Source organism: Penicillium arizonense (assembly GCF_001773325.1).
Source record: "Penicillium arizonense strain CBS 141311 chromosome Unknown PENARI_contig001, whole genome shotgun sequence".
In the NCBI taxonomy this organism is placed as follows: domain Eukaryota; kingdom Fungi; phylum Ascomycota; class Eurotiomycetes; order Eurotiales; family Aspergillaceae; genus Penicillium; species Penicillium arizonense.
Window position 1 is genome coordinate 194,942 of NW_019173278.1, and position 24,582 is coordinate 219,523.

Consider the following 24,582-nt stretch of genomic DNA (forward strand, 5'->3'; position numbering starts at 1 on the left):
CATCATTAACAGGGTCCATTAAGCTCGAAGTAGAAACACAAGGATACAAAGTATCCCAATCCCCAAGACAATGCCAATGCCATAATCGGCCCAAACAGCCACCATCTCAAACGCCTATGGTAACATAAACAAGAAGAGAAGACATGCGACTCTGATCGTACAATCAAAGACCACTGTATGCCAAGGGAATCCATGACCAACCGTTCAACCGTTCATGAAATACTGGAAACAAAGTAAAACAGATGGATAGAAAGAGAAAGGCGTAAATCAGCCAAAGGGCTTGCTAGATCTAGGAGTGTTCTTCCTCGGCGACCACCGCGGCGCGGAGTTCCCAGACTAAATCGTAACACTCGGCGAGCAGGTTGTTCACACTGCCTTGGCCTTCTGGGATATCGGGTCCCACATAAAATTTACCGTCAACGCGCATGTTGTCAATTGAGTTGAGCTGTTCTAGTTAGCAGATGTAGAAGAAGACCATAGGTGGACAAGTACCTTCATGCTGTATGGATATAATTCGCGGGAATTAGCGACACCACCAGACTCCTTGACCTCAATTAAGCACCGACGAAGAGTCTGAAGTTGGTTGTAGACTGGAAGAAGAGCTTCAGATACGGGCTCTGATGAAATGAGAAGCGCATAAATGTATGCATAGCTGCGACGAATGAGGTACAACAATGTCTAATATCAGTTAGCCAGGTTGATACAAAGGATAGCTAAAGCATGAATTTTCCTACCCGCTGCGCATGAAGGTCGGCAGGCTGGCCCTCAGCATCGACAAAGTTTCCATTAACCCGTGCCTCATCAATTCGGTCGAGTTTGCGCTGGTATCCGAACAGATCTGTCTCGCGTAATGACCAAGCCTGGGTCACGGACAGACGATCCAGTTGGTTACGGATCTCCAGCAATCGCTCGTATTGCTCTCGGAAACGCTCATCGATTTTCCCCTCTCTACTTCGAGTCAGCGGCTGTCCTTTGATCCTGATAACATCTCCAACATACCGCTCCAAGACGATTTCGGTCCACCGCCAACAGCGACGCATCAAAGACTTGAGATCGTCTTGTCCGGGAAGAATATTTCCTTCGGCATCCACAAAGTTGCCATCTTTTGTTCCCTTTTCGATCTTCTTCAGCTGTTCGCGAAGATTGTTCACTTCGGAGGCTGAGAACTGTAAACAATCAAAATATCAGTAAATATCGATTTAGATAATAAAGTCCTCGAGAACAAACCTTCGATCTAGTGTTAACAGCGGATGTTGACCGCAAAATTGAGACCAAGGTCTCGTGTGTCTGTGCCAAGGGAGGAGCCAGAACGGCAAGGCCTTTCTGCAACTTCTCTAGAGAAGCTTCACATTGTTCCAGACGGCTCTCCAAAAGCGTGAGGAGAGCTGGAGAATAGGTATCGCGGCCACGTTCGAGAGTTTCCCGTGTAGACTCCAGGGTCTTGGTGATCGAGTTCAAGTCTTTCGAGCTGTAGAATCCAGCCTCATTGAGGTGGTCAAGCAAACGCTGCAACAAGTCAGTATCAAGATCGCAGACATCATCAAAACCTGTGAAAAGCTTATGATTACATACCTGGATAGTAGTCGCCAAAGAGTAGCTAGCCAGGTGTCAGTCATTTGAATATGGCGGGGTAGAAGGCGCTAGATCTTACACTGCAGGAGCTTCATTGTTCCGCCCAACTGTCAAAAACAGGAGCGAGATCAACTGGAAACAATCATCCAAGACATAGTCCACTATCACCACATGTCAGCTACCCTCCAAAGCGAGTGCGCGTATACCAAGACTCACGACGGTTGTGTACCAAGCGGCGCTCTGGTTCTTTGCGGGCAGCATTGAGCTTCTCAACCTCCGCAATGACCTCCTCATAAAGCGGCAATACATCACGAGACTTGATGTAAGAGGACTTGTCCTGCTTGATGAGGAGAAGCGCATCCCGGGTTCGGAGCAGGCGTTCGAGGATGGGCTGTTCCCGCGGATCCAGCGGGACCGGGATAGCGGGGGACTCCATGGAGATAAACTTGGGTAGGAAGGTTCGGAATAGCAGTGGAAGCACGGAGGTAGACCGACGAGCAATATAGCTTTGAAATGAAGACAAATGAGAAGAATAGTACGTTCGAACCCCACCGGGATGTGATGTCAATTGATGAACGGACTGATAGCGGATACCGAGCGGAGATACGTGATTATGTCAGCATTGCTGTTTGCGGTTTAGCGCCAAGTCACGAGTGTAGACGTCCCCGCGGCTGTCAGGTGATCACAGGGCGGAGGTCACATGACCTGGTTTTGCTATGTGTGGATACATGTAATGTGAGTACAGCAGTTCGAGGCGCTCGAAAATGGACAATGAAGGGGTAAAAAAGATGAGGCCAAAGTAGGACAAAAACAATAAATGAAACGGTATACTCGCTTCGAAGCTTGTGGAGAGACTATCCAATACGTCATCAGTGGCATTGTATACACACTTACTGTTTGTAACTAAAAGAATCCGAAAGAGACTTACAGCTAGTAATTTAAGCAACCAATAAGAAGAGTCAATGTCATGTGACAGTGCTCAGAGGTCACCTGACAGTCCTACCTCTGCCAAATTACGAGGAGGGGAAGGGGCTAGTCCCGATTAGTCCAAGCCCTAAGCGAGGGCTTTTTCCCACACACGGCGCGTTTGCCCTGTTCGGGTGTCTATCATTGGCGTTCTCCTCTCTTCTTCTTTCTCATCCCCAACTCTCTTCAAGACACCCAGTCCGGTCAACACCACCCGTCGACAAAATGTCTACCGCCGAGCTCGCCTGCTCTTACGCCGCCCTCATCCTGGCCGATGACGGTATTGAGGTCTCCGTACGTATCCAAAATTCCTTGAGATCGTTGGAACATTCAAGGGTTCAAGATTACATATGAAACTCGATTTCGTGTGTGAAAATGAACCATGGAGGAACACAAAAAGCTGCAGCAAAGCTATATCTGGGTCAACACTACAGCAACAATAACTGACCTCGAATCTTTAACCAGGCCGACAAGATCCAGACCCTCATTGGTGCCGCCAAGGTTCCCGAGGTTGAGCCCATCTGGGCTCAGATCTTCGCCAAGGTAAATACCTGAACCTATACCATATTCCGCGCCAATATCGCAACAACCGATGGCCACGTGCGGCAATTTGAGATGCGGTGACTTACGCGATTTGCATTCTATAGGCTCTCGAGGGCAAGGACATTAAGGAGCTCCTGACCAACGTCGGCTCCGCTGGCCCCGCCGCCGCCGCCCCCGCCGCTGCCGGTGGTGCTGCCCCCGCTGCTGAGGAGAAGAAGGAGGAGAAGGAAGAGGGTAAGCATTCACAATGCAACCCACACTCAAAGTCAGGAATGCTAATCCCATTACAGACAAGGAGGAGTCCGATGAGGACATGGGCTTCGGTCTCTTCGACTAAGCGTATCACATCCGTATCGAATTTGAACTCGTTTCCTTTTTTCTCTATCCCACGCCTCTTTTCCCGCTGCCGCTTCGCGGCTCCCTCGACGATTCTCTCTTGTACTCGATACTCCACGACCCCCGCTACGAAGACCTAGAACCCGGGGAAGAAAAAAGAAAATTAGCAAAAGAATTCAAACGGACAAGGACATTCAATGGAGACTGGGTGCTCGGTGTGCCTCCGTGTCATAATGTGGCCGAGGTAGACTCGATCGGATGCCGCTGCGACTCCGAAACTATTGTTGCTTCCAGGATTATAGGGGAATTGAAGAAAGACGTTTGGCACACTTTCGGATTTGTCCATGACCAACTCGTATGATTTGGTATGGGTAGATGTATGCGTTTTCTCGTGCTCCACGGACCTGCTAGCTTAGTTCTGCTCGGCTCTCATGCTATGTCTGTATGCGACCATGAACCAACGAATGCCGTCTGATTCTTATATGGAGTGCTTGTGTAGTGTAGACTTTTGGCGTAAGGCTGTGGTGATCGTCGATGTGGAGCTTGTGCACTGATACTCGGGGCTGTAAATCACGGACCCTCAAGCACGGCTCTCGTGTCCTCAGTCAGCTATACGGCCTTTGTAACTTTGTGGCTGTTTGCCTTCGCCTTTCGTTTAGTTAACTTGGGCTGTGAAGTACAGCTGTCGGCCCTTGGCCGTGTTTTTACATTTCCAAGGCACTTAAGATGTCCGGCAGGTCTTTGATTTGATAGAGGACTATTTTCTTTCACACAGAATATACATACTCTTTACGCACAACAGTTGTTTACAGTAAAAAAGGCCATCTACGGCCATCTCGGTCTAACACCATTGAATCCAGGTAAATAATTCACATCCAAAGCTGAATGGCACAAAATTCGATTTCGCATTCGACAGTATATGATCAGACAGCGTCGCTATGGTTGAAAGAAAAGATCCAACATACAAAAGTCCAGAACTATGAAACCGCCGACTGACGCGGGTCCTGGGGTGCGTAGATACGGAATTGAATGAAGATGACCACATCTTCGACCATTGTTCCCAAGGAACCAATCAGCCATGGGAGGTTTGTGAGGAAGTATTCCTTCTCTGTAGAATGGAAGAGGATCTATATCCATTGTTAGCGACTGTCTTTCCGGGTGTGGGACGAAATTAGGTAAGACTTACGCCTGCACCATATGTCAAGTTGCCCAGGAGAGAGAGAATGAAGAATAAAAGTGATAGACCTGAAAGAAATGTTAATATCTGTCCCAGATAGTTCAAGGAACGAATGAAATACCTTCACAAGACTTTTCGCTGTGGTTTTTGTAGATCTGAGGCAGTCTCGCTCTGCAAAGAAGAAAGTTAATAACAATCTCTCATTCTCCAATCACAAAATTAAACTCACCCCAGATAACAGACAGCGCTGAAATAACCTAGCACCAAGCCACTAGTAGCCTCATCAGGACCATTGTGATTCTCCTGCGGCGCCGGCGCCCACATGCCTGTTTGCCAGGCCATAGTCCAACCGGCCATACCGACAATGAAAATACCAATAACGCTGGCAAAGTTCTTAATCCACGCCTTACGGCCATAGTCATTCTCCTCAACTATTTTGGCCAAGGTATCTTCAACCTGGCTCTCGCGCCGGCCAATAGCCTGACGACCACGCAGCGATCCAGAAGAACGACGCCGCGACTCATTAGGTCCAAGTGAATCACTGAAGCGCCGTCCCAAGAGCGGGGTAGTAGGGTCCGGGGTCTCGGTGGACGAGCGTCGGCGGTGGACAATTCCGCTGCGGGAGTTGCGCGCCTTGTAGTACAGACATTGGGCGATGAGGACACCGTCTGCGATGCAGAAGTAGACTGCGATAGCGACGATCACGGGGACGAGGCCTGCTAGGAGACCGCCGGCGAGGTTTGCGACGTCACCGACGAACCAGACGAAGACGAAGAGGAGAGAGATGGCTTCGGCGTTGCCATTGCGGTAGTTTTCAATTAGCTGGGGGACCTGGATTCACTTTGTTAGGTATTGGTTCGTCGCTGTATGGATCTCAGGTGCGAGTCTGCTTTATCGCGTGCTCCGCGCGGATCGCACATACCAAGAGGAAAATCCAGCATGTCATGGATACTGATCCCAATAGACCGGATGCAGCTTCACGGGCTGTCAGGGGTATAGACTCGTGTCCCATGGTGAGTACTGTCATTTTGTGTGACTCGGGGTGTTGGAGGAGAGAGAACTCTGCGCGGGAGAGATAAGAGAACTATGACACAATCTGGGCCACTCCCGGGGTAGTCCCAGCACTGCACATGTAGGGGGGGATAGCTGTGAAGTCTGAAGGTCGCAAATAGCTCCAAGACTATAAATGATCGATATTTAAATGATACTTCATTTCATGCAAAGTAACTTAACTCGAAAAAAAAAAAAAACCTTGCAAGAATTTGAAACGATGCCAGCTGAGTCAGCCTGTCAGTGCGGGATGATGCGCATAAACCATGAGAAACTCGGGGGTCTCTACCAATGAGATACTCGTCAATAGCATCATGCAGGCTGTGCTACAATCCCACGTGAGGTGCTTGATTTGAACAATATTGTATAGTGTCTGCATTCTGCGAATGCTGGTATTGCTCTGTCAACTTTCAAAATATATATATTTAGTTGTCTATTCGTGTAAGCCCGTAATGCCCGAAGCTTGCTGTTGTGCTCCTAGGGCTAGATATATATGTTTTATGAAGAGCAGCCTCGAGGCTCGTTCTCCATTACCAGTGTCAAGAAAATCACCAATACATATCTAGTTGCCCAAAAGCAGCTCAAGACAAGAATTGATAGTAGTTATAGAGTTGATACACTGCTATCGGTATTGTTTTCTAATGTACCTGGCTTATAATATATGATTTCATGAATCAGAATCCCCATCTAGCATCATTGCGATCTCATCTTCGAGCATACTGACAACGAAATCACCAAGAGAATCCTTGATAATACCATTCAACAACTGCTGGCGAGCTGTCGTTGAGATCATCACCATTGCCTCTAGGTAGTTGGTCAACGGTGCATAGTCCACCACATTTTCGCTCCAGTTGCCACGGTCAACGCCATACTGGTTCAAGAAGATCCGGAGAGACTGGAAGCCCTCACGCGAGAGCCATAGCTCAAGAGCCGAGGGATCACCAAGCGGAGGGCGAGAGCGTGGCATATCAAGCTCTTCCTCCGGTTCATCATCGATGCCTTGGTTCGGGGGTAGTTCGTCTTCCGGTGGAAGACGTAGACCGGCGCCATTGATCTGACCCAGGAGGTCTTGTAACCAATTCTCGCCACCGCCAGTAGGAGCTGCGTAGACGGGAGTAGGCTCGGATTGCTGACGGTAGGCTTCAGAGTCATACGGCGGAAGAGGGTCGGAGGCTGACAGTCGACCGGCCACAAAGTGGTTTGGCAGGTGGGTCGTCACCTTGGGGAGATCAGACAGGACTACATGACGAGCAATGTCCAGGGTGATCTCTGGTGATTCGATGGGCTCATCTTTATCGGAGAGGGTGTCTGCCACTTCCATGATGAGAGAGACTGCCTCTGGTGTGTTCCAGAGATCCTTTGCACGGGCAATATAGAGTTCAGTGAAAAGCTCATGAGAACCTGTGGGAGGCATCTTGCCCCAGATTTGCTTGGGGATGTGTTGAAGATCAAGTTCTTGTGCCAGCCTGTTGAATATCCACGGGTAGCGGGACATGGCGAGAGATAGCTGCCGGCGACAGTCATGGGGCTTATTCAGCCGTAGGTACGCCATAACCAGCGAGCATTGAATGTTGGGGAGGTCGGCCCAGTCTCGACTGAAGCGTGTCTGCGTACATAGATCCACGAACTGTGCGTACTCTCTGCCTCTAAGAGCGAGGTGGTCAATGAGTAGCTTCATACAGTATGGATCACTGTCATCAAGACTGAGGAGCAACTTGGCCCATTCATAGGCGGTTCTCCACGTTCCCTTCATTCCAAGGTTGGAGATGTACCTCCAACCCACAAGCCAAAGCTCTCGGTTCTCGGCATGAATAAAGTCGAGTTTGGCTTCGCCTTCCTTGAGGCGGTTGGCAAAAGAAGAGTGCACTGACCGTCCGATATTAAAGAGTGCTCTTTCCATCAGATCGGCAGACACAGCGTGATCGCCTTGGTGTTTGGCAATCTCTGACACCTGGAGAAGCGTGGAAATGTGATAAGGGTTGTATTGGAGGTGTCCAATGAGTCTCTGAGGGTCCATTGACTCGACACAGAGCTCAAACTGCCTTTGTACATCCTGATAGGCGGTATTATGCACAAGTCGGTAGAGTGTTTCTCCTGAAGGAAGTTTCTCTACCGTCTCCATGCCGAGTCCTCCACTCGGAGCACGAGGCCATTCATCTTTGCCTTGCATGAGAACGTTCCGTCGCAATGTGACTCCACCTAGACTCTGACCTCTGCTGGCTGGACTGTATCTTCCTGTCAAGGCCTGGGCGAGATCGACCATCTCTCGATTGCGATCCCGGCGGCGCCCTGTTCCACTATCGGCTGGTGAATCGAAGTTTTCCAGAACAACATTTCCAAAGAGGCGGCGCATCTCATTTGTCGCATTCAGGAATTTGGGTTCGATACCGAGTAATTGATTGGTGGTCTTGGGGAAAGAGGCTCCGCGGACGTCTCTGGAGGCAGTTGATAGATCTGCACCAACTGACGATTGCCCACCTGTTGATAGTTCCTTGAGAGCTCGATCAATCTCATCCAGGTCTGCCTCTTCGGATTTGGGTGGAGTGTCGGCCGGTTCGGAGGATTTGGCTGCCTTCTTCTTCTTCTTTTTCTTGTTGGCCTTTTTGGGCTTCGTCGGGGCAGGCTCAGGCTTTGATTGTTCAACAGTCTCCTCTTCCTTTTGTTCTTCTTCCTCTCCCTCCTCATCTTCGTTCCCATCTTCGGCGTTCAACAGATCAAAAGCATTGAACTTGGGCTTCGCGGGGCGCGGGGCTTCATCTTCGCTTGACTCATCTTGATTCTCGGAATCCTGCTGCTGTTCCAGATCGCGAAGTTTTTGCAATTTCCGAATCGCGCGTGAAGACATTCTTGCGCACTGAGGCCAAGGCCTGTGGACGTTGGAAAGGAAAAATTCGCAGGTGAAAGCAAAGCGCAGCAAATCCGCGGGGAATGACGACACATCTTCATCGGGACTAGCGCAGTACATGGATAACCTCCACACGTGACACCATATCAAACACCCCAGCTCCTTGTGAAGCTTCCTCTACATACAGTTTTAGAGCTGTTATTCCTTGCAAAGGGCAAGGAGATTCTTCAGCCACTAAATTAACCACCAAATCAATGCGTCGGGCGACAGTTCAGGCCTGCCGTACTGCTCGGCGTGCACCGGTATGGAACGTATCCGTTAAGCGGCCGTCCCCATTGTCCTTCACTCACAACCAGCTGCGAGGTCTTCGGTCATACTCTGGCAGCAAGCGTTCATACTTCCCAGCAGCAATTCAGTCATCGATGCATCGCCGCAATCTCTCCCTTGCCGTTATCTCGACCGTCGTTGCCTCCGGGGCATGGTATGCGTATCAGGGTGACACCGTTAAGTCGGCAGCATCCCAGTTCCGAAGCTTTGCCTCGAGTGCCCTAAACTCCGCCTACGCGGAAGATCCAGCCGAACCTGCGCGTCGTGCGCTGCTGGTTAGCAACGACCAATTCTATACTGCTGCACTTTCCGGGGACCAGCCGCTTGCAAAGACCACTGACGATTCGGATCGCGGAGTCCTCGAGATGTTGACACCGGAGCAAGCAACCCAGAAGCTTCGCAAGAACGAGGAATCATACTTGGTCAATCGAGGCAAGGGCGTTGTTCGCTACGATATCGTTCAGGTTCCCAGCAACTCGCCCATTGAGGACGACCACGCGGAGAAGATCGTCGAGATTCCAGCTTCCGTGGCTGCAGTCAAGAATGGCGAGCCAAGCAGTGATTGGATGTTCTGGGCAGTATTTGATGGACACTCGTATGTTATATTCATGCTTTATTGGAACTCGCGAAACTTACTATGAACTAGGGGCTGGACAACGTCCGCTAAGCTGCGCAATGTTTTGATATCATATGTTGCCCGTGAATTAAATACTACATACAAGGCTGCTGCTGCAGACCCCTCGCTTCTGGTTCCCTCGTCCGAGGCTGTGGATGCTGCTATCAAGCAAGGCTTTGTCCGTCTCGACAATGACATTGTGAACGAGAGTGTCAAGGAAGTCTTCAAGGCCAAGTCACGACGAGTTGCCGCTGAGCTCCTTGCTCCTGCTCTCTCTGGCTCATGTGCCCTTCTCAGCTTCTACGACTCCCAGTCGAAGGACCTCAAGGTTGCTGTTGCAGGTGACTCGCGTGCAGTTCTAGGCCGTCGTGGACCTAGCGGCAAGTGGACTGCCACAGCTCTTTCCGAGGACCAGACCGGTGGAACACCATCGGAGATGAAGCGTATTCGTGAAGAGCACCCCGGCGAGCCATATGCCACTAAGAATGGCCGCATCCTCGGCCAGCTTGAACCTAGCCGTTCCTTCGGTGACGCTGCCTACAAGTGGACCAGGGAAATCCAAGATCAGATCAAGGGAAAGTTCTTCGGACGTACTCCTCACCCTCTGCTGAAGACACCCCCCTATGTTACCGCCGAGCCTATCATTACCACTACCAAGGTCGATCCCTCCAAGGGCGACTTCATCGTCATGGCAACTGATGGTCTATGGGAGATGCTGAGCAACGAAGAAGTTGTCGGTTTGGTTGGCCAGTGGATTGAGCAGCAACAATCTGCTGCTGTCAGCACTGGTACCAGCAAAACCTGGCTGCAGAGCTGGTTCGGATTTGACAGCCAGAAGCAACTGCCCGTGGAATCCACAGCTGATGCATCGGGTGAGGGCCAGCGCCGTCCTATCCGCCAACAGCAATACGATATCTCTGGCGCCGCTAGCCGTTTTGTTGTCGAGGACAAGAACGCAGCCACGCATCTTGTGCGTAACGCCATGGGCGGAAAGGATAATGACATGGTTTGTGCGTTGTTGACGCTACCCAGTCCCTACTCCCGCCGATACCGGTAAGCAATATTCTCTTCGTTCGGGTTTTCTTGAAACATTTGCTAATATCCCTTTTTAGTGACGATGTCACCGTCGAAGTCATCTTCTTCGGCCAGGGCCCTGATAAACGTACGGTTGAGGTCAACCAGGAGGCGACTGCTCCAGAAGAGCCTGCCAAGTCTAAGCTTTAGGCATTTCTTTGATCTTCTCTTTTTCGGGGCATTCTACTATGGATGGTGCGGTTTTTCAATATGCTTTGTGATCTACAGCAGCCCTAGGCTGTCTTTGGCGTGGTACCACTGAATTTACAACAGGCCGATAGATATCCGGAATTAAAATCACTTACTTTTTCTTAGAAGTGTGAAGGATAAACCGGTGCTATGTGCGTATGGTAATATTGTACATGAATGTAAGTAGAAGTATGAATGGGAAGATGGCATGTCAAGCGTTGTCCGTGTTGATTTACACTTTCAAAACAAATCGATGCATTATGTCCACAGGTATCTTGCGCTTTTGGAAAGAAATTCGTACGTATCCAGCCCGCGTTGGGCCAGCCAGTTCCGGGCTTGGACGCGCACATTGAGGCATTAGCTTTTGTTTAAGAGCCGGAGTAAAGGTCTTGAGCAGGTGATGCAAGGGTATGAGGCTTTGAAATGATACCACAGCACACAGCGTGGAGGTTCACCAAAGTTTGGCAACACCACCGTCTTGGTGAGCCGAGAGTAGCCTTCGAGCAGTGCTCGAGCTACCATCGACACTGGCGTAGAGGAGACCGCATGTTCCTCAAGAAGACCGCCGCCGAAAGAATCAGCGCAAGTTCTTCAACTGGAAAGGATCCTCTACATCCTTCTTCTCGAACGCGATGTACTTCTTCTCAAATGTTTTGAGGTTCCTCTCATTGAAGACCCTCTTCTCCAAATACCAAGATTGCAACGTAGCAGTATTCGTACTCGTAATCCAGTAGAGCATAAGAGCAACAGGCATCTGGGAGAAAAAGCTCGCAGCACCAACATAAACAGCCATAACCTGAATAAAGTACCGCAGACCAATGAAAGAAGTCTCCCTGTACATCTGCAAACTGGGCAGGTCAGACACAGACTGAAAGGACTTCTTCTTCCAATTAGCTGTGACATTGTGCAGAATAGAAGCTGTCAGGATGACCGGCAGTATACCCGTCGAATCACCAGCCAACAAATCCGGGAACCAAAGCGCGCCCTCGGCTGCGAGACTGGGTTCGATGGTAAGATGCAGAGACTCGGATGCTTGGGCAGGATCCATGGATCCCTCCCAGCGTGATAGAATCCAGAGAAGAATACCATTGTTATTACCACACATGCCGCGTAGACTCTCCATCAGCGTTAAGAAGACGGGGAGCTGTAGGATCGTGACGGGTCGGTAGGTTGCGCTGATTCCCCAGCGTCGGTGGAGCTCCTTGGTCCGTTTTTTCATATGGGCTTCGAAAGCTTGTTTAGCCTCCATGACATTGGGCATCATGCGTGTCTTCTCTTGAATATGGACGGCCCATGATTGTAGAAGTGGTTGTAGGCGCTTTTCTCGGGATGCATGGAACTTTGTGAATATTTGGAGGGGAAATGCAATGAATGTACGGACGATCACGGCTGTGAGGGGAATTGAGAGGACCCATGGCAGGAAGGTTACGGTGTGAACACCGTGAATGAATGCGCTGGAGGTGTCTAGAGCAAGATTGATCACGGAGAAAGAGGCTGGTTTGGTTGGGTGGAAGTGTCGAATCTGTGGGCGAGGCAATCGAACGGCTCGTCGGACCGAGTGCAGAGACGAGGCTGAACGAAGGGTAAACATAGTGGGCTGAGCAACCAATACAAAGAATGTTGAAGCTTTTGGAGCAAAGTTGGAGATCAAACGTTTGTCATGTGACGCGTATGTAAGTTACGCCGCCCAACTGATCAACTTGTCGACAAGAGAGGGGGAAGCATTTCTGATCAGATTTCTAGCTTCTCAAAACTTTTACTATGTGTGATCTCTGGTGAGATCCTCTCGACTATCGCCTTTACATCATGGCCCTCATATCCAACGCCATTCTCGCTGTCCTGCTTCTCACCGCCACAGCCGTCCTGCTTCCGAAGCTAACGGGCGCTGTGCTCGGTCTGGTATTTCGGGGAGTAGGATGGCTGATCTGGAGGCGAACGCGATCTCGCCGCGAATACGTGATCGCGCGGGCGCGATCTGAAGAGCAGGAGTCCCGCGCCCCGCGGCCAAAAGTGTCAACAAACTCACTATCGCGGAACGGCGCCGATGACGAGGACTGGGAGAAGGTGGACAGCTTAGGCCCTGGCGGGGTACAGACTGCGACTAGCAGTGAGAGCAGTGGTAGTGCTGGAGGAAACAAGAACAGGAACTCGGATGACTGGGATGGGATTATTGGGTTCTTCCACCCATTCTGGTATGGCCACTCTCCACAACATGTAAATGCAAGTGCTGATTGAATAACAGTAATGCCGGCGGAGGTGGAGAACGAGTGCTTTGGGAAGCAGTTCGTGCAACACAGAAGCGCTGGCCAAAGGCCATTTGTGCCATCTATACAGGTGACCATGAAGTCAACAAGGCCACCATGCTAGAGAAGGTAGAGAACCGGTTCAACATTAAGCTTCATTCGCCGACAGTCGTGCTTCTGTACTTGACAACCCGCAAGTACGTTGTGAGCAGCTCATATCCATATATGACGCTGCTGGGACAGTCGCTCGGGTCACTAATTGTTGCCTACGATGCCTTCACACTCCTCGTACCAGATGTATTTATCGATACCATGGGCTATGCCTTTACCCTTGCGCTGTGCAAGTGGCTCTTCCCCACAGTGCCTGTTGGCGCATACGTCCACTACCCGACTATTTCAACCGATATGCTTGCCTCGCTCGACGACCAGAGCGGAGTGCAGGGTATTAACTCTGGCGCCGGAAAGGGTTGGAAGGGTAAGATCAAGCGCCGATACTGGCAGCTGTTCGCAAGACTGTATGGCTGGGTAGGCCAGCAGATCGACGTGGTCATGTGCAACTCGTCCTGGACAGCAGCACATATCCGCTCGCTCTGGGGAAGCGGCAACAAGGACACCGGCAGCGGCGAGGGGACAGCATCATCGCCGGCGGTGGTGTTCCCCCCGACTGCAGTGTCAGAACTGGAATCAACCATCGCCGTCGACGCAGAGAGCGAGAAAACCCGACAGCCCGTGCTACTCTACATCGCGCAATTCCGGCCGGAGAAGAACCACCCCCTGGTCCTGCGGTCCTTTGCACGTTTCCTACAAGAACGAGCCAACAACCCAGCCTGCGCGGGCCAACCCGAGCCACGCCTCGTACTGATCGGATCAGTCCGCCACGCTAGTCCAGACGAAACACACATCTATAACCTGCGGCTGCTAGCGCACGAACTCCGCATCCGCGACCAAACCACATTCCTATGCGACGCTCCATGGCCAGCTGTGCTGACCCATCTCGGCACCGCCTCCGTCGGCGTCAACGCCATGTGGAATGAGCATTTCGGCATCTGTGTCGTCGAGTACCAAGCCGCAGGTCTCATCTGCGTAACCCACGACTCGGGCGGTCCCCGCGAAGACATCGTCATTGACCTCGGCGATGGTGCTACGGGCTTCCGGGCTGAAACAGAGGAGCAGTTTGCTGCTTCCTTTGAGGCTGCTCTTGCTCTTCCGGAGGCGGAGAAGATTGCCATGCGCCAACGGGCTCGTCGTTCGGCGCGCCGGTTTACTGAGGAGGAATTCTCTCGTAAATGGCTGTATCAGGTGGAGAAGCTTGTTAGTATGCGGTAGTCTAGATATCCCGGCAATAGATGAATCGCATAGCTTAGCTTTGGAAATCCTCATTCTTTGTAGAGTCTATAAGATACCCCGATACATCATAACCCGTGGAAGCAATAAGCCAATGCTTTAATAAAAAACTGAACTTTATTCGTGATAATCGTAACATAGAACTGAATATGGCTAACTCTAAAGCTCAAGACACCATCCACCAGGAGAAGAGAGAAAATGCTCACATTAAGAGGACATCAGCCCCCGTATGCCTCTAATCACTATCACTGGGCTCCCCACCATCTGACCCAGCCCCATCGGTATTGTGCAGATCCTCGGCCATGATATACGCAGCCTGCTGCAGAGTCGCCTTAATCTCATTGTTGTTAAAGGCCAGATCAACAGGCTTCTGGCCATGCTTATTGGGCACGCGGGGATCACAGCCAGCGTCACACATCATTGTGACCATGTGAGCGCCTACCTCGGGGTCTTTTTCGATGGCGTAGCGTACTGCGATGTGCAGTGGTGTGTCTTCATCCAGGCGGGTTTTGGGGTCGCATTCGAAGTATTGGATGTCGAAAAGGTGGTCCATTGTCTCCCCTAAAGAGAAGGAGGTGTTAGTTCTGGTTGGCTTTTATCTGTTTGGTAGGCTATAGATATATAGGGTTGTAGGCACCAACGGTACCACTTGCATGTCGGACGAGGAGAACGTACAGCTGCCGTACTGGGCACAGATGTGCAATGCGTAATTGCCCATCGAGTCTGTGACCCCGTTGAAGAATTCTGCCACTTGCTCGTTTGTCTTGTCTTCCATGCCACCCAGGACTTGCTCAATCAGGTGGAATTGGTCACGGCGGCAGGCCTCCACGACCAGCTCGCGGGGTGATGCGCCCTACATCATAGCTGTTAGTGATATTATTCAGAATTTACTTGGATAGTAGTACTCACCTCGTCGTCGGCCATTCTGTCTATGATTCAGTCCGATATACCCGGGAGTAAATGCAAGCAGCTGGGGGCTCAGATGTAAGGGATGCGGGTCAAGCGTTCTGAATGGTTGGGTTGTGGGTGATCTGCAGATGTGCAGAATGGTATATGTACAAGCAGGGTAGTTGGATCAAAAAGTCACTCCTGGTGTATCATCTACAGGTCTCTCGGAGTTTGTTCCCCAGGGACAACATCCCACGCGCGGCCCGATCGGATCAAGAGATTTTCCGCACCCCGCTCTGAATTAGCCGCGCGCCTAGATCCGGCATTATCGACAGTGATGCTTTCGCGCTCGGGTCTACAGCTGTGAGCCTGGTTCCATTGACTCTGTGGCGAGTTATTGAGTGAGATCTTGCTACTACGCATTGCAGATTCTAGCTGTCACCGGCAAGATGTTGATCTGTACGTTTCCTCTCCCACGCCGAGCGCTATCCAGCGAGTCTGCAGAAACTGACATTTCTCTCCAGTCTGCCCCAACTGCAGCAATGCGCTGACCATCTCCCGTGCTGACTCAAGCAATGCCTTCCCGATGGGTGTCAACCGCTTTGAATGCCGATCCTGTCCCTTCGAAGCCCCGCTGGACAAACAATGGTTTGAGAAGACAGATATGAAGCAGAAGGAGGTGGATGATGTCTTTGGGGGCAAGGAGGAGTTTGCCAACGCTGACAGTGTTGCCAGTAAGTTATGAAGGGACCTTGGAGGACTTTTACCAGACCCAATAGGGACCAGGGCGAACCCAAGACGAACACCCAGGACAGAGGCTAACGGAAATCTTTTTTACAGCTCAATGCCCCGCAGAGAACTGCAACGGGGAACGTGCATACTTCTTCCAGCTGCAGATTCGCAGTGCAGATGAACCTATGACTACATTCTTGAAGGTATGTGTTCTCCTTGCTTGTGTGAGGTACCCGTTCTGACAGCTCAGTGTACATCGTGCGGTGCTCGGTGGAGAGAAAATTAGAGTTGGGCCTCAACACGGGACAGTGTGTTTTGCTTTACTTTTCTATTTTGTTCTTTTTTTATGCATTTATTTGGAGCAAATGGCGCATATGGACCAAGAAGATATTCAGATACCCAAATTGATCGACGTCACTATCTAATGCACAGATTGCGGGAACCCTTTTGGGATAGCTTTTTTTTAAGTTTTTTTCTGTGTTTTTTCTCAGCGATTTAGCTTACACATCACATCCATGGATTCCCAGTAGGAATTGCCCCTAGTTATTAGATAGTAGAGCCGGATATCAATTTCTATGAATCAACTGTGGCAAAAAAAAAAAGAAAAGATACAAAAGTCCCATCTGCATAACATGGCGGGACAGGTTGGCGGTGAAACACTGCCCCTCATCGCGGGGTCAAAGAAAAAAAAAAAGACCATATGGCAGGAAAAACCAGCCACGCAGGAAAAAAAAAGCGCAAAGTAAACAATGCAAACCATTAGATTCTCACCCAAATCTGCGTTGCTGCCCAGTAACTAAGGAGAGTGGATTGGGAGTTGAAAAATTCGCAGAGTGGAGCAGTGAACCAGGGAACGATAGAGAGGAAGTATAGGTACAACTGAGACAGTCTAAATGTAGTATGTAGAGAAAGTACCAGTACTTCCTAGAACAGCCCACTTTGCAGAATCTGCGTCCACGGCTGACTGTGGCAGCCAATCAGCATCCTCAACCACACAGGGCTTGAGCCCCGCTGACTCGCCTCTCTCGCTTGCCCCTCCATATAAGGATTTCCCCTCCCCCTCCCACACACTTTTTTTCTTTCCCCCGTCTGCTACAGTGAGTATTTCTTGCACCCCTACTGCTTTTCCATCCTTTCTCTTTCATCTCTCTAATCATCTCTGCTCAGTACCTCTACGCGTTCTGCCGTAGTCTCTGAGCAATCTCTACAGACTCTTTCTAGTATCTTCCAAAGAACTACAAAAGTTTCAACCGCCAAAATGGGTAAGGAAGAGCGTTCCCACATCAACATCGTCGTTATCGGCCACGTCGATTCCGGCAAGTCTACCACCACTGGTCACTTGATCTACAAGTGCGGTGGTATTGACCAGCGTACCATCGAGAAGTTCGAGAAGGTAATTCGTCCATCCCACACTGTCATCACATCCACGCTGACCCCCATCATAGGAAGCCGCCGAACTCGGTAAGGGTTCCTTCAAGTACGCTTGGGTTCTTGACAAGCTCAAGGCCGAGCGTGAGCGTGGTATCACCATCGATATTGCCCTCTGGAAGTTCCAGACCGCCAAGTATGAGGTCACCGTCATCGGTAAGAATCTTCCCCTACCCCTCTGTCCCTCTAGCCTACCAAGGTCGGACGGCTCGACTCATCCCAACATGATGCTAACCCACCTTCACAGATGCCCCCGGTCACCGTGACTTCATCAAGAACATGATCACTGGTACCTCCCAGGCTGATTGCGCCATTCTCATCATCGCCTCCGGCACTGGTGAGTTCGAGGCTGGTATCTCCAAGGATGGCCAGACCCGTGAGCACGCTCTGCTTGCCTTCACCCTCGGTGTTAAGCAGCTCATCGTTGCCCTCAACAAGATGGACACCTGCAAGTGGTCCGAGGAGCGTTACAACGAGATTGTCAAGGAGACCTCCAACTTCATCAAGAAGGTCGGCTACAACCCCAAGTCCGTTCCCTTCGTCCCCATCTCCGGCTTCAACGGCGACAACATGCTCGAGGCCTCCCCCAACTGCCCCTGGTACAAGGGTTGGGAGAAGGAGACCAAGTCCGGCAAGTCCTCCGGAAAGACCCTCCTCGAGGCTATTGACGCCATCGAAACCCCCGTCCGTCCCTCCAACAAGCCCCTCCGTCTGCCCCTCCAGGATGTGTACAAGATCTCCGGTATTGGCACAGTTCCCGTCGGCCGTGTCGAGACTGGTATCATTACCCCCGGCATGGTCGTCACCTTCGCTCCCGCCAACGTGACCACTGAAGTCAAGTCCGTCGAGATGCACCACCAGCAGCTCAAGGCCGGTAACCCCGGTGACAACGTCGGCTTCAACGTCAAGAACGTTTCCGTCAAGGAGGTTCGCCGTGGTAACGTCGCTTCCGACTCCAAGAACGACCCCGCCATGGCCGCTGAGTCCTTCAACGCCCAGGTCATCGTCCTGAACCACCCCGGTCAGGTCGGCGCTGGATACGCTCCCGTTCTGGACTGCCACACTGCCCACATTGCTTGCAAGTTCGCCGAGCTCCTCGAGAAGATTGACCGCCGTACCGGTAAGGCCACTGAGACCTCCCCCAAGTTCATCAAGTCCGGTGATGCCGCTATCGTCAAGATGATTCCCTCCAAGCCCATGTGTGTTGAGGCCTTCACCGACTACCCCCCTCTCGGTCGTTTCGCCGTCCGTGACATGCGTCAGACCGTTGCTGTCGGTGTCATCAAGTCCGTCGAGAAGACCGCTGGCGGTGCCGGCAAGGTCACCAAGGCCGCTGCCAAGGCTGGTAAGAAATAAATGATTCTCGGATGATTCAAGACATGCCGTGATGATTTTATTTTTTTCTCAAAAACATTTTTATGGATCGCTAGACGTCTTGTAGTTTAGCTAAATGACTACATACATTTTCGTCTCCAATTTTCCTCACGGTAGAATGTATTCACAGTAGATGGTAGATTCTCTTGTATTGTATTGATTTTGTACATGGAAGCCAAAGTCGAGTGTCTGGTGATACCTTTCGCTGATTTTGCTCGGGCAATTTGTGTGCGATGGCCCCGCGCCCCATTCAGCCACCTACACACCATCACGGCCTCCCTAAAATAATCAAAAAGCCCCTCTTTCATATACATCCAATCGAATCTGCATGTAACATTTATTTATCTATTCACTTCGGATAATCTATTTCTATCCTGCAATACATTTCTTACGGATCAGGAGGAGGGGTAACACGCCGGTCCCGATGTGACATGAGGTAGCAGTAAGGACGGCTACCACATTCGATGTAGAATTTTACTACAGTCTAGTCCAGATTTTTTGTTTGTAGTCTTGTTCTGGGCTACATATGGATGCTGGAGTTTTAAACTTGCTTTGTAGAATGGCATTTGGGCTTGCGAGATTATCGTACTTGTAGGTTTGATGATAACTTATGGTCGATCTACTTTGTTGGGGATACGGTAGGGTTGTGATATAGTACCCATTTGAACTAGTATGCTATACATTTTTGAGCCTATTACTCTCGGGAATTGTGCTAGCCTGGCTTCTGGGTTATTAATCGCTACTTACCTCTAGTACATGCTGCTTTATCAACTACTACAGATATATATCAGTGGACATTGTGTTGACAGTTTACTCACTCGAGACGACCAATCTGTGCATTATGAACCTATATTATACAGTATATTAAGACATTATCTATAGGAAAAAGCACACAGTATCCAAATACTAATTCCTTCCAAAAGCACCAACCCTCCTCCCAATCCCAACAACCATCTTCAAAACCTCCAACTCCCCGTCGGAGAACTCCGACACCTTCTTCGCCCTCAAGCAACAAACATTACTAGGATGAATCTCCCATGAAGAACCATCCTTACCATCACCCCGTTCCTCATGCACAAAAGCCTCAAACTTCCCAGGCAGCTCACTCCCAGCCTCAGCAAACTTATTCTGCAACAGCCACCCATTAAACCAGAGAGGTCTCCCAGAATGATCAAGATGAAGCAACTGCGGTGCACAGATAGTATACACCTTCGGTCGAGTATTCAAAACAGCCTGCTCATGCCGCGGTAACGGGACCTCAACAGACTCCAAAGGAACAGGAATAGAATCCTTGGAGTCACGCATGCGCGTAGGGCCATTACTCTGAACAGACCCCATAGTCCCAACACTACCATTATGGAACGCATAATCGATATCACCGACAAGCTCCCAGCCAAGCCAGAAAGTCTCCTTGTCACCTATACATATCAAACCAATCAGCAACAATCCAACCACCTTCAAACCCAAAGCAAAAAAAGAAAGACTCACCAAAAAGCATATCATAAACCCCCCTAACACCCCACCCATCCCCATCCCGATCAGGCCCATTCATCCGACAAACAAAATTAAGCGCCAGGAAATGCCTCCAAGTATCAATAACCAGAACACCCGATTCCTGCATATGCCCACTATCCCCACTCCAAAGCGTCGAAGCCCTAACCAACCCAGAAACCGGCTTGGGAAGAATACTCGCCAGCCACGCCCTCTTACTCTCAGGCATAATCAACCGATCCCGAAAGAACAGCGCACCAGTACGCTTATAATCCCCATCTTCAAACAACACACTCGGATCGACCAAGAAAACCGCATCAGCATCGATGAATATAACCTCCCGGAAGGAAGACAGTAACACCGCAAACGGTTTCCCCGCCCATCCTTTTAATTCCCACCCGGCGTCGGACACGAGGAGGCGTATATCGCGGGTTATCACACCGGGTAAGGCTTCGAGTCTTGCGCGTGCTTTTGGGGAGAGGTCTTCGTTGCCGAGGTACATTATTTCTATGGGCAGGGTGCAGCCTAGATTCCTCAGTGCTGGGATTGTTGTTAGGAGGAAGGGGAGTTGGTGCGTTCCTGCGCTGAAGACTAGACCGCGGCGTTGTTGGGAGTGCGGGGGGTGGTGCAGGGAGTGCCGGTGGTGCAGGTGGGATGGGTAGTAGGGGCTTGTCCAGGGGAAGAGGAGGGACTGGAGGCAGGTTAGGGTTGAATGGTAGGATTCGTAGGTGTGGAGGAGGGATGAGGGGGTTGTTTGGAGGGTTTGGGAGATTGATGGCCTTGTTAGGAGGATTTGCGGGAGGGCTGTGTTTATTGTTGGGTCTTGTTCTTTTGTTGTTGGCTTGCTCAATATGTGTAGGTCTTCCCAGGCTTCTAGGAGGGTTTTGTATTGGCGGGTTCGGAGGGCGTAATCGTGGAGTCTTTGTTCACCTGTTGTTTGGATGGGTGTGAGGAGGGCTTTTGTTTCTTCTTCGTCAGGGAGGAGGTAGATTATCCGGGATAGGTGTTTGATTAGGGTGAATTGGTTCTCTTGGTTGGGTTGGGGGTTTGTTTCTTGGTGGCGAGGTGTGTTTGAAGTGGCTGGTTGTTATATCTTGTTAGTTTTGTAGATCGTGATACTCACTCCCTTTCCTTGGGTGTTTCCTTGGGTGTTTCTTCGACTTACCATTCCAGCTCAGAACGGTCTTATAAAAAAACCATATAGAGAGGACAATCAAAATGAGCTGTGTACCAACAACCCTGTTGTAGTGCCGTTTGGGACGGCCTTGGTTCTCTTTTATCGTGAAGTGTCCCATGGTACCTATAATTCCTTGTAGAGCGAACAGCGAGAGCGATATTAGGGTAGTCCATATTATCTGGGCGTTTTTTCATTATAAAAAAAACTCTATCTTGACAACGCAACTCGATGATTCATGAAGTGGTTGGAATTGAGTTTGGCCTGAGGTTACATTCGAGCTTGTTAGGGTTAGTGGAGCATTGGCGTCCATAACGTTATATTAACGGAACACCAATTTTGAGATGTCTATCTGAACTGCTTCATTCTATTTGTATTTGTTCTTCTATCTTGAGTCAACCTGTCAGTATGTCTAAACTAACAACCCCCGAACCCCTTAGCTTACTCGCGACTCAAACCCTCTGTTGCACGGAAAAAGTTAGCATCTGTATCCAAGGTTCAAGTTGATAGCTGGACGACTGAAATAATTAAGGATGCTACTTCGCTTGGCTTGTCTATCACACAATAGAAGAGAAAATATTTATTCTTCAGGCTTTTATACACAAGCATCACCGAGTCCATTCCTAGGTCGAGGAGTAGGGTGACTGGCATTTCACCTGATGCAAATACATGAGGGGAATATGTATACTAGATAGAGTTCAAAGAATATGTGTTAAATGCTTGATTGACATGTATCTTGGGTATCTCGTTGCGGATAGAACTGTATCTATCCCATGTTATCACAGCGCAGCCAAGAAGAGCAGCAAGGGAGCAAGGGAAGGAATCAATCACTCTCTTCAGAAGAATCATCCTCGTCATCTTCATCCTCCTCTTCAGCCTGCCGAGTAGACCGTCTCCCTCCCCGCTCCTCAACCTGCCCATTTTCACGAACCTGAGATGCACCCTCCTCCCCATCCCCATGTCCACCCTCCCTCCTCACAATATGAGCCCCAAGCGTCCTCCCCAACCTCCCCTCAAAGTCCTCCCGTTCCATCCTCTCAATCCCTCCCTCATCCCCATCCCCACCACCCTCCTTCCCATAAACAGCCCTAACAAGCCCAGCGACAGATCCACTCCCAACCTCAACCTTACCCCGCGGCCCAACAATATACTCAATAACTTCTTCGCCGCCATCCATCTCACGAGTGCGGATCAAATACCCCTCCTTGCACAGCCTCTGCAGCAATTTCTCTGTCCGGTCAATCGGGGTACCGACATCCGCGTTCATACGCGCCAGATACCGGTCCAGTTTCTGTTCTGCCAATGTGCCCCCATTCAACGTTATCACAGCAATAATAAAACTGTATAGACCGGTGTAGGTACTCTCGGTCCAGGTTGAGGGTGCCTTCGGCGGGTGTAGGATTGCGGGTGTTCGATAGGCAGGTGGTAATGTGCTAGTGACGATCCAAGATTTATTGGTACTAGAAGGTTTTTCGGTTTTCTGAGCGGCTGTTTCAATAAACACAGTCAGTAAACGAATCGAGATCGGTTTGGAAGGTGATGACTGGAATCGGTAGGAAGGATTGCATTGTATTGTTAGATTCATTCAACTCACCCCGTCGCTGAGAAATAGTAACTTTCTCCTTAGCCGGCAACTCGGACATCTCCATCCCAAATCGATGTCTAAGCTCGTTCTGCGCCTGCTCGAAAACAAGCTTGAATTGGCGCGAGCCTTGCTCGCCTAGGACTTTCGCGCTGATATCTGTACGCCGGATGGGCAGGCGCGAGTATTCGCTGGCCATTGCTAGCCGCACGAGCTTTTTGACCATTGCGTCTGTGCTGGAGGGCGCGCTGGGTCCGCCATCTTCGCTGTCCGAGGCGGAGGGTGATGTGCTTTGTCTTTGGCGGCGGGCGGTTGGGAGACCCGCTGGGGAGTCGGGATTTGTCTGTGATTTTTTGGTTAGATTTAGAAATAGAGGGGTCGGAATGGATGATGTTGGGTGCTTACTCTTTTGCGTGGCATGGTTGTGGTGAAGGTGAGACGCGACGCGAGATCATTTTACCCTATCGGGAGGTGGTCTGTGCGCTTATCTTGGATGGTTTCAGGTGTTGTACGGCGTATAACCTTGCTTTTCTTTTCTTTCAGATATTTACTGCGCAGGTCAGGCAATGGTTCTCCAAGCAAATGTATTGACTGTTATAAACTTGAAATCTGGAAATCTGGAAATTCGAAATCGGAAACTGAAACAGAACACATAAAAGTAGAACGCATACAACGATAAGGTATTATTTTCTCTAACAATCAAAAGAAAACAAAAACGCTTCAAGGAAATAAAACCAAAAAATCTAAAATCAATGGCTGTTCTTCTCGTTGACAGCCTCTTTCACCTCTTCCTTCTTAGTCTGCAAGAACGTGCTAATCCAAGCCAACGACTCCTGCGACAGGACCAGACTGGTAGTAACAACGGCCTTGCCGGAAGCAAAGACACCATCACCACCACACTTCTTATACTCAGATCCATAGATATCAAAAACATGGTGCTTAACCTCTCCAGCGAGACGCACGGGAATCGAAGCTCCGTTGTAGATAGAGCCGCGCAGCTTCTGGGTATCCTCCTTGATAATGGGGAAGCGAGTATCAATCTCGGTCAGACCCTTGTCACCGAGCGAATCGGCACGGGCCAGGTAGGGAGCTACATAGCTGTATGGAGTGGAGAAGTAGGGCAGGACGGGCTTGGCCAGGCGGGTGTAGCCCTTGTCGGCGTACTGGATGGACTTGGCTCCGTAGGGGTTGCCCTTGTAGAGGGTGATGGAGTCCGAGATGATGGGGTAGGAGATGAGATGCTAGCGATATGGTGTGTTGGTGGGCTGACTTGATAAGGGAGATATGGAAGGTAGAGGGTATACTTACGTCGAGAAATTGGGAGTGGTGCTTCTCGCCGTTGATGGTGGGTTCACCCATGGTTTCTGCGTGTGGCATCAAGATGGTAGACAGAGAGAGATGAGGGAGGAAGAGAAAGAAGAAGAGAAGAGAGGGAAGAACTGGAAGAGATGGGAGTATAGTAGAGAATAGGATTTTCACATGTGATAGGCCTTAGCGCTGTGCGATATGCCTGGTCTCGTCGCCCACGCCAAGTCTGGGTTTTCCCTCTTTTTTTCCCTTTTACTTTTTTTGTTAGCTTAGCTTAGGTTAGTTTGTAGGTTCTAGTTCCATTTCATTAACCTCTCATATTC

General features: G+C 50.2%; 13 protein-coding genes across 13 annotated transcripts; 5 read left to right on the top strand and 8 right to left on the bottom strand.

Moving 5' to 3' along the window:
* Nucleotides 1-289: 289 nt before the first annotated feature.
* PENARI_c001G10983 (uncharacterized protein) lies at nucleotides 290-2,008 on the bottom strand (the record flags this gene model as incomplete). The annotated part of the gene is made up of 8 exons (XM_022626993.1): nucleotides 290-445; nucleotides 493-678; nucleotides 735-948; nucleotides 1,000-1,166; nucleotides 1,228-1,506; nucleotides 1,573-1,597; nucleotides 1,652-1,733; nucleotides 1,789-2,008. 8 exons carry the CDS (start codon nucleotides 2,006-2,008, stop codon nucleotides 290-292), a joined length of 1,329 nt encoding a protein of 442 aa, XP_022493131.1.
* A 755-nt stretch (nucleotides 2,009-2,763) lies between these two features.
* Nucleotides 2,764-3,418, top strand: rpp1 (ribosomal protein P1; the record flags this gene model as incomplete). Its single annotated transcript, XM_022627104.1, has 4 exons — nucleotides 2,764-2,832; nucleotides 3,004-3,081; nucleotides 3,186-3,315; nucleotides 3,372-3,418. 4 exons carry the CDS (start codon nucleotides 2,764-2,766, stop codon nucleotides 3,416-3,418), a joined length of 324 nt encoding a protein of 107 aa, XP_022493868.1.
* A 976-nt stretch (nucleotides 3,419-4,394) lies between these two features.
* PENARI_c001G09407 (PQ-loop repeat-containing protein) lies at nucleotides 4,395-5,606 on the bottom strand (the record flags this gene model as incomplete). The annotated part of the gene is made up of 5 exons (XM_022626865.1): nucleotides 4,395-4,544; nucleotides 4,604-4,662; nucleotides 4,716-4,765; nucleotides 4,824-5,425; nucleotides 5,517-5,606. The coding sequence occupies 5 exons, from the start codon at nucleotides 5,604-5,606 to the stop codon at nucleotides 4,395-4,397; spliced, it is 951 nt and encodes a 316-aa protein (XP_022493969.1).
* A 705-nt stretch (nucleotides 5,607-6,311) lies between these two features.
* On the bottom strand, nucleotides 6,312-8,489 carry PENARI_c001G10174 (transcriptional repressor TCF25 family protein; the record flags this gene model as incomplete). Its single annotated transcript, XM_022626930.1, has 1 exon — nucleotides 6,312-8,489. One exon carries the CDS (start codon nucleotides 8,487-8,489, stop codon nucleotides 6,312-6,314), a length of 2,178 nt encoding a protein of 725 aa, XP_022493254.1.
* Nucleotides 8,490-8,743: 254 nt separating this feature from the next.
* Nucleotides 8,744-10,656, top strand: ptcF (type 2C protein phosphatase ptcF; the record flags this gene model as incomplete). Its single annotated transcript, XM_022626117.1, has 3 exons — nucleotides 8,744-9,411; nucleotides 9,463-10,485; nucleotides 10,545-10,656. 3 exons carry the CDS (start codon nucleotides 8,744-8,746, stop codon nucleotides 10,654-10,656), a joined length of 1,803 nt encoding a protein of 600 aa, XP_022493114.1.
* Nucleotides 10,657-11,272: 616 nt separating this feature from the next.
* On the bottom strand, nucleotides 11,273-12,286 carry PENARI_c001G04613 (putative mitochondrial export translocase Oxa2; the record flags this gene model as incomplete). The annotated part of the gene is made up of 1 exon (XM_022626479.1): nucleotides 11,273-12,286. One exon carries the CDS (start codon nucleotides 12,284-12,286, stop codon nucleotides 11,273-11,275), a length of 1,014 nt encoding a protein of 337 aa, XP_022494013.1.
* Nucleotides 12,287-12,501: 215 nt separating this feature from the next.
* PENARI_c001G07751 (alpha-1,2-mannosyltransferase ALG11) lies at nucleotides 12,502-14,264 on the top strand (the record flags this gene model as incomplete). The annotated part of the gene is made up of 2 exons (XM_022626746.1): nucleotides 12,502-12,887; nucleotides 12,938-14,264. 2 exons carry the CDS (start codon nucleotides 12,502-12,504, stop codon nucleotides 14,262-14,264), a joined length of 1,713 nt encoding a protein of 570 aa, XP_022493711.1.
* A 253-nt stretch (nucleotides 14,265-14,517) lies between these two features.
* Nucleotides 14,518-15,206, bottom strand: PENARI_c001G02703 (ankyrin repeat-containing protein ANK1; the record flags this gene model as incomplete). The annotated part of the gene is made up of 3 exons (XM_022626325.1): nucleotides 14,518-14,843; nucleotides 14,958-15,135; nucleotides 15,192-15,206. 3 exons carry the CDS (start codon nucleotides 15,204-15,206, stop codon nucleotides 14,518-14,520), a joined length of 519 nt encoding a protein of 172 aa, XP_022493289.1.
* A 413-nt stretch (nucleotides 15,207-15,619) lies between these two features.
* On the top strand, nucleotides 15,620-16,358 carry PENARI_c001G05317 (DNA-directed RNA polymerase III core subunit RPC11; the record flags this gene model as incomplete). The annotated part of the gene is made up of 4 exons (XM_022626545.1): nucleotides 15,620-15,629; nucleotides 15,695-15,904; nucleotides 16,011-16,105; nucleotides 16,335-16,358. 4 exons carry the CDS (start codon nucleotides 15,620-15,622, stop codon nucleotides 16,356-16,358), a joined length of 339 nt encoding a protein of 112 aa, XP_022493142.1.
* An 802-nt stretch (nucleotides 16,359-17,160) lies between these two features.
* PENARI_c001G02356 (elongation factor 1-alpha) lies at nucleotides 17,161-18,686 on the top strand (the record flags this gene model as incomplete). Its single annotated transcript, XM_022626304.1, has 3 exons — nucleotides 17,161-17,295; nucleotides 17,348-17,486; nucleotides 17,578-18,686. 3 exons carry the CDS (start codon nucleotides 17,161-17,163, stop codon nucleotides 18,684-18,686), a joined length of 1,383 nt encoding a protein of 460 aa, XP_022493661.1.
* A 750-nt stretch (nucleotides 18,687-19,436) lies between these two features.
* PENARI_c001G09481 (putative alpha-1,3-mannosyltransferase) lies at nucleotides 19,437-21,490 on the bottom strand (the record flags this gene model as incomplete). Its single annotated transcript, XM_022626878.1, has 5 exons — nucleotides 19,437-19,443; nucleotides 19,523-19,551; nucleotides 19,722-20,122; nucleotides 20,193-21,275; nucleotides 21,361-21,490. 5 exons carry the CDS (start codon nucleotides 21,488-21,490, stop codon nucleotides 19,437-19,439), a joined length of 1,650 nt encoding a protein of 549 aa, XP_022493113.1.
* Nucleotides 21,491-21,754: 264 nt separating this feature from the next.
* On the bottom strand, nucleotides 21,755-23,371 carry PENARI_c001G01347 (MAGE domain-containing protein; the record flags this gene model as incomplete). Its single annotated transcript, XM_022626227.1, has 5 exons — nucleotides 21,755-21,758; nucleotides 21,815-21,830; nucleotides 22,201-22,857; nucleotides 22,964-23,294; nucleotides 23,357-23,371. 5 exons carry the CDS (start codon nucleotides 23,369-23,371, stop codon nucleotides 21,755-21,757), a joined length of 1,023 nt encoding a protein of 340 aa, XP_022493282.1.
* Nucleotides 23,372-23,700: 329 nt separating this feature from the next.
* Nucleotides 23,701-24,310, bottom strand: PENARI_c001G08154 (putative pathogenesis associated protein Cap20; the record flags this gene model as incomplete). The annotated part of the gene is made up of 2 exons (XM_022626779.1): nucleotides 23,701-24,192; nucleotides 24,260-24,310. The coding sequence occupies 2 exons, from the start codon at nucleotides 24,308-24,310 to the stop codon at nucleotides 23,701-23,703; spliced, it is 543 nt and encodes a 180-aa protein (XP_022493524.1).
* Between the last annotated feature and the right edge of the window lie 272 nt (nucleotides 24,311-24,582).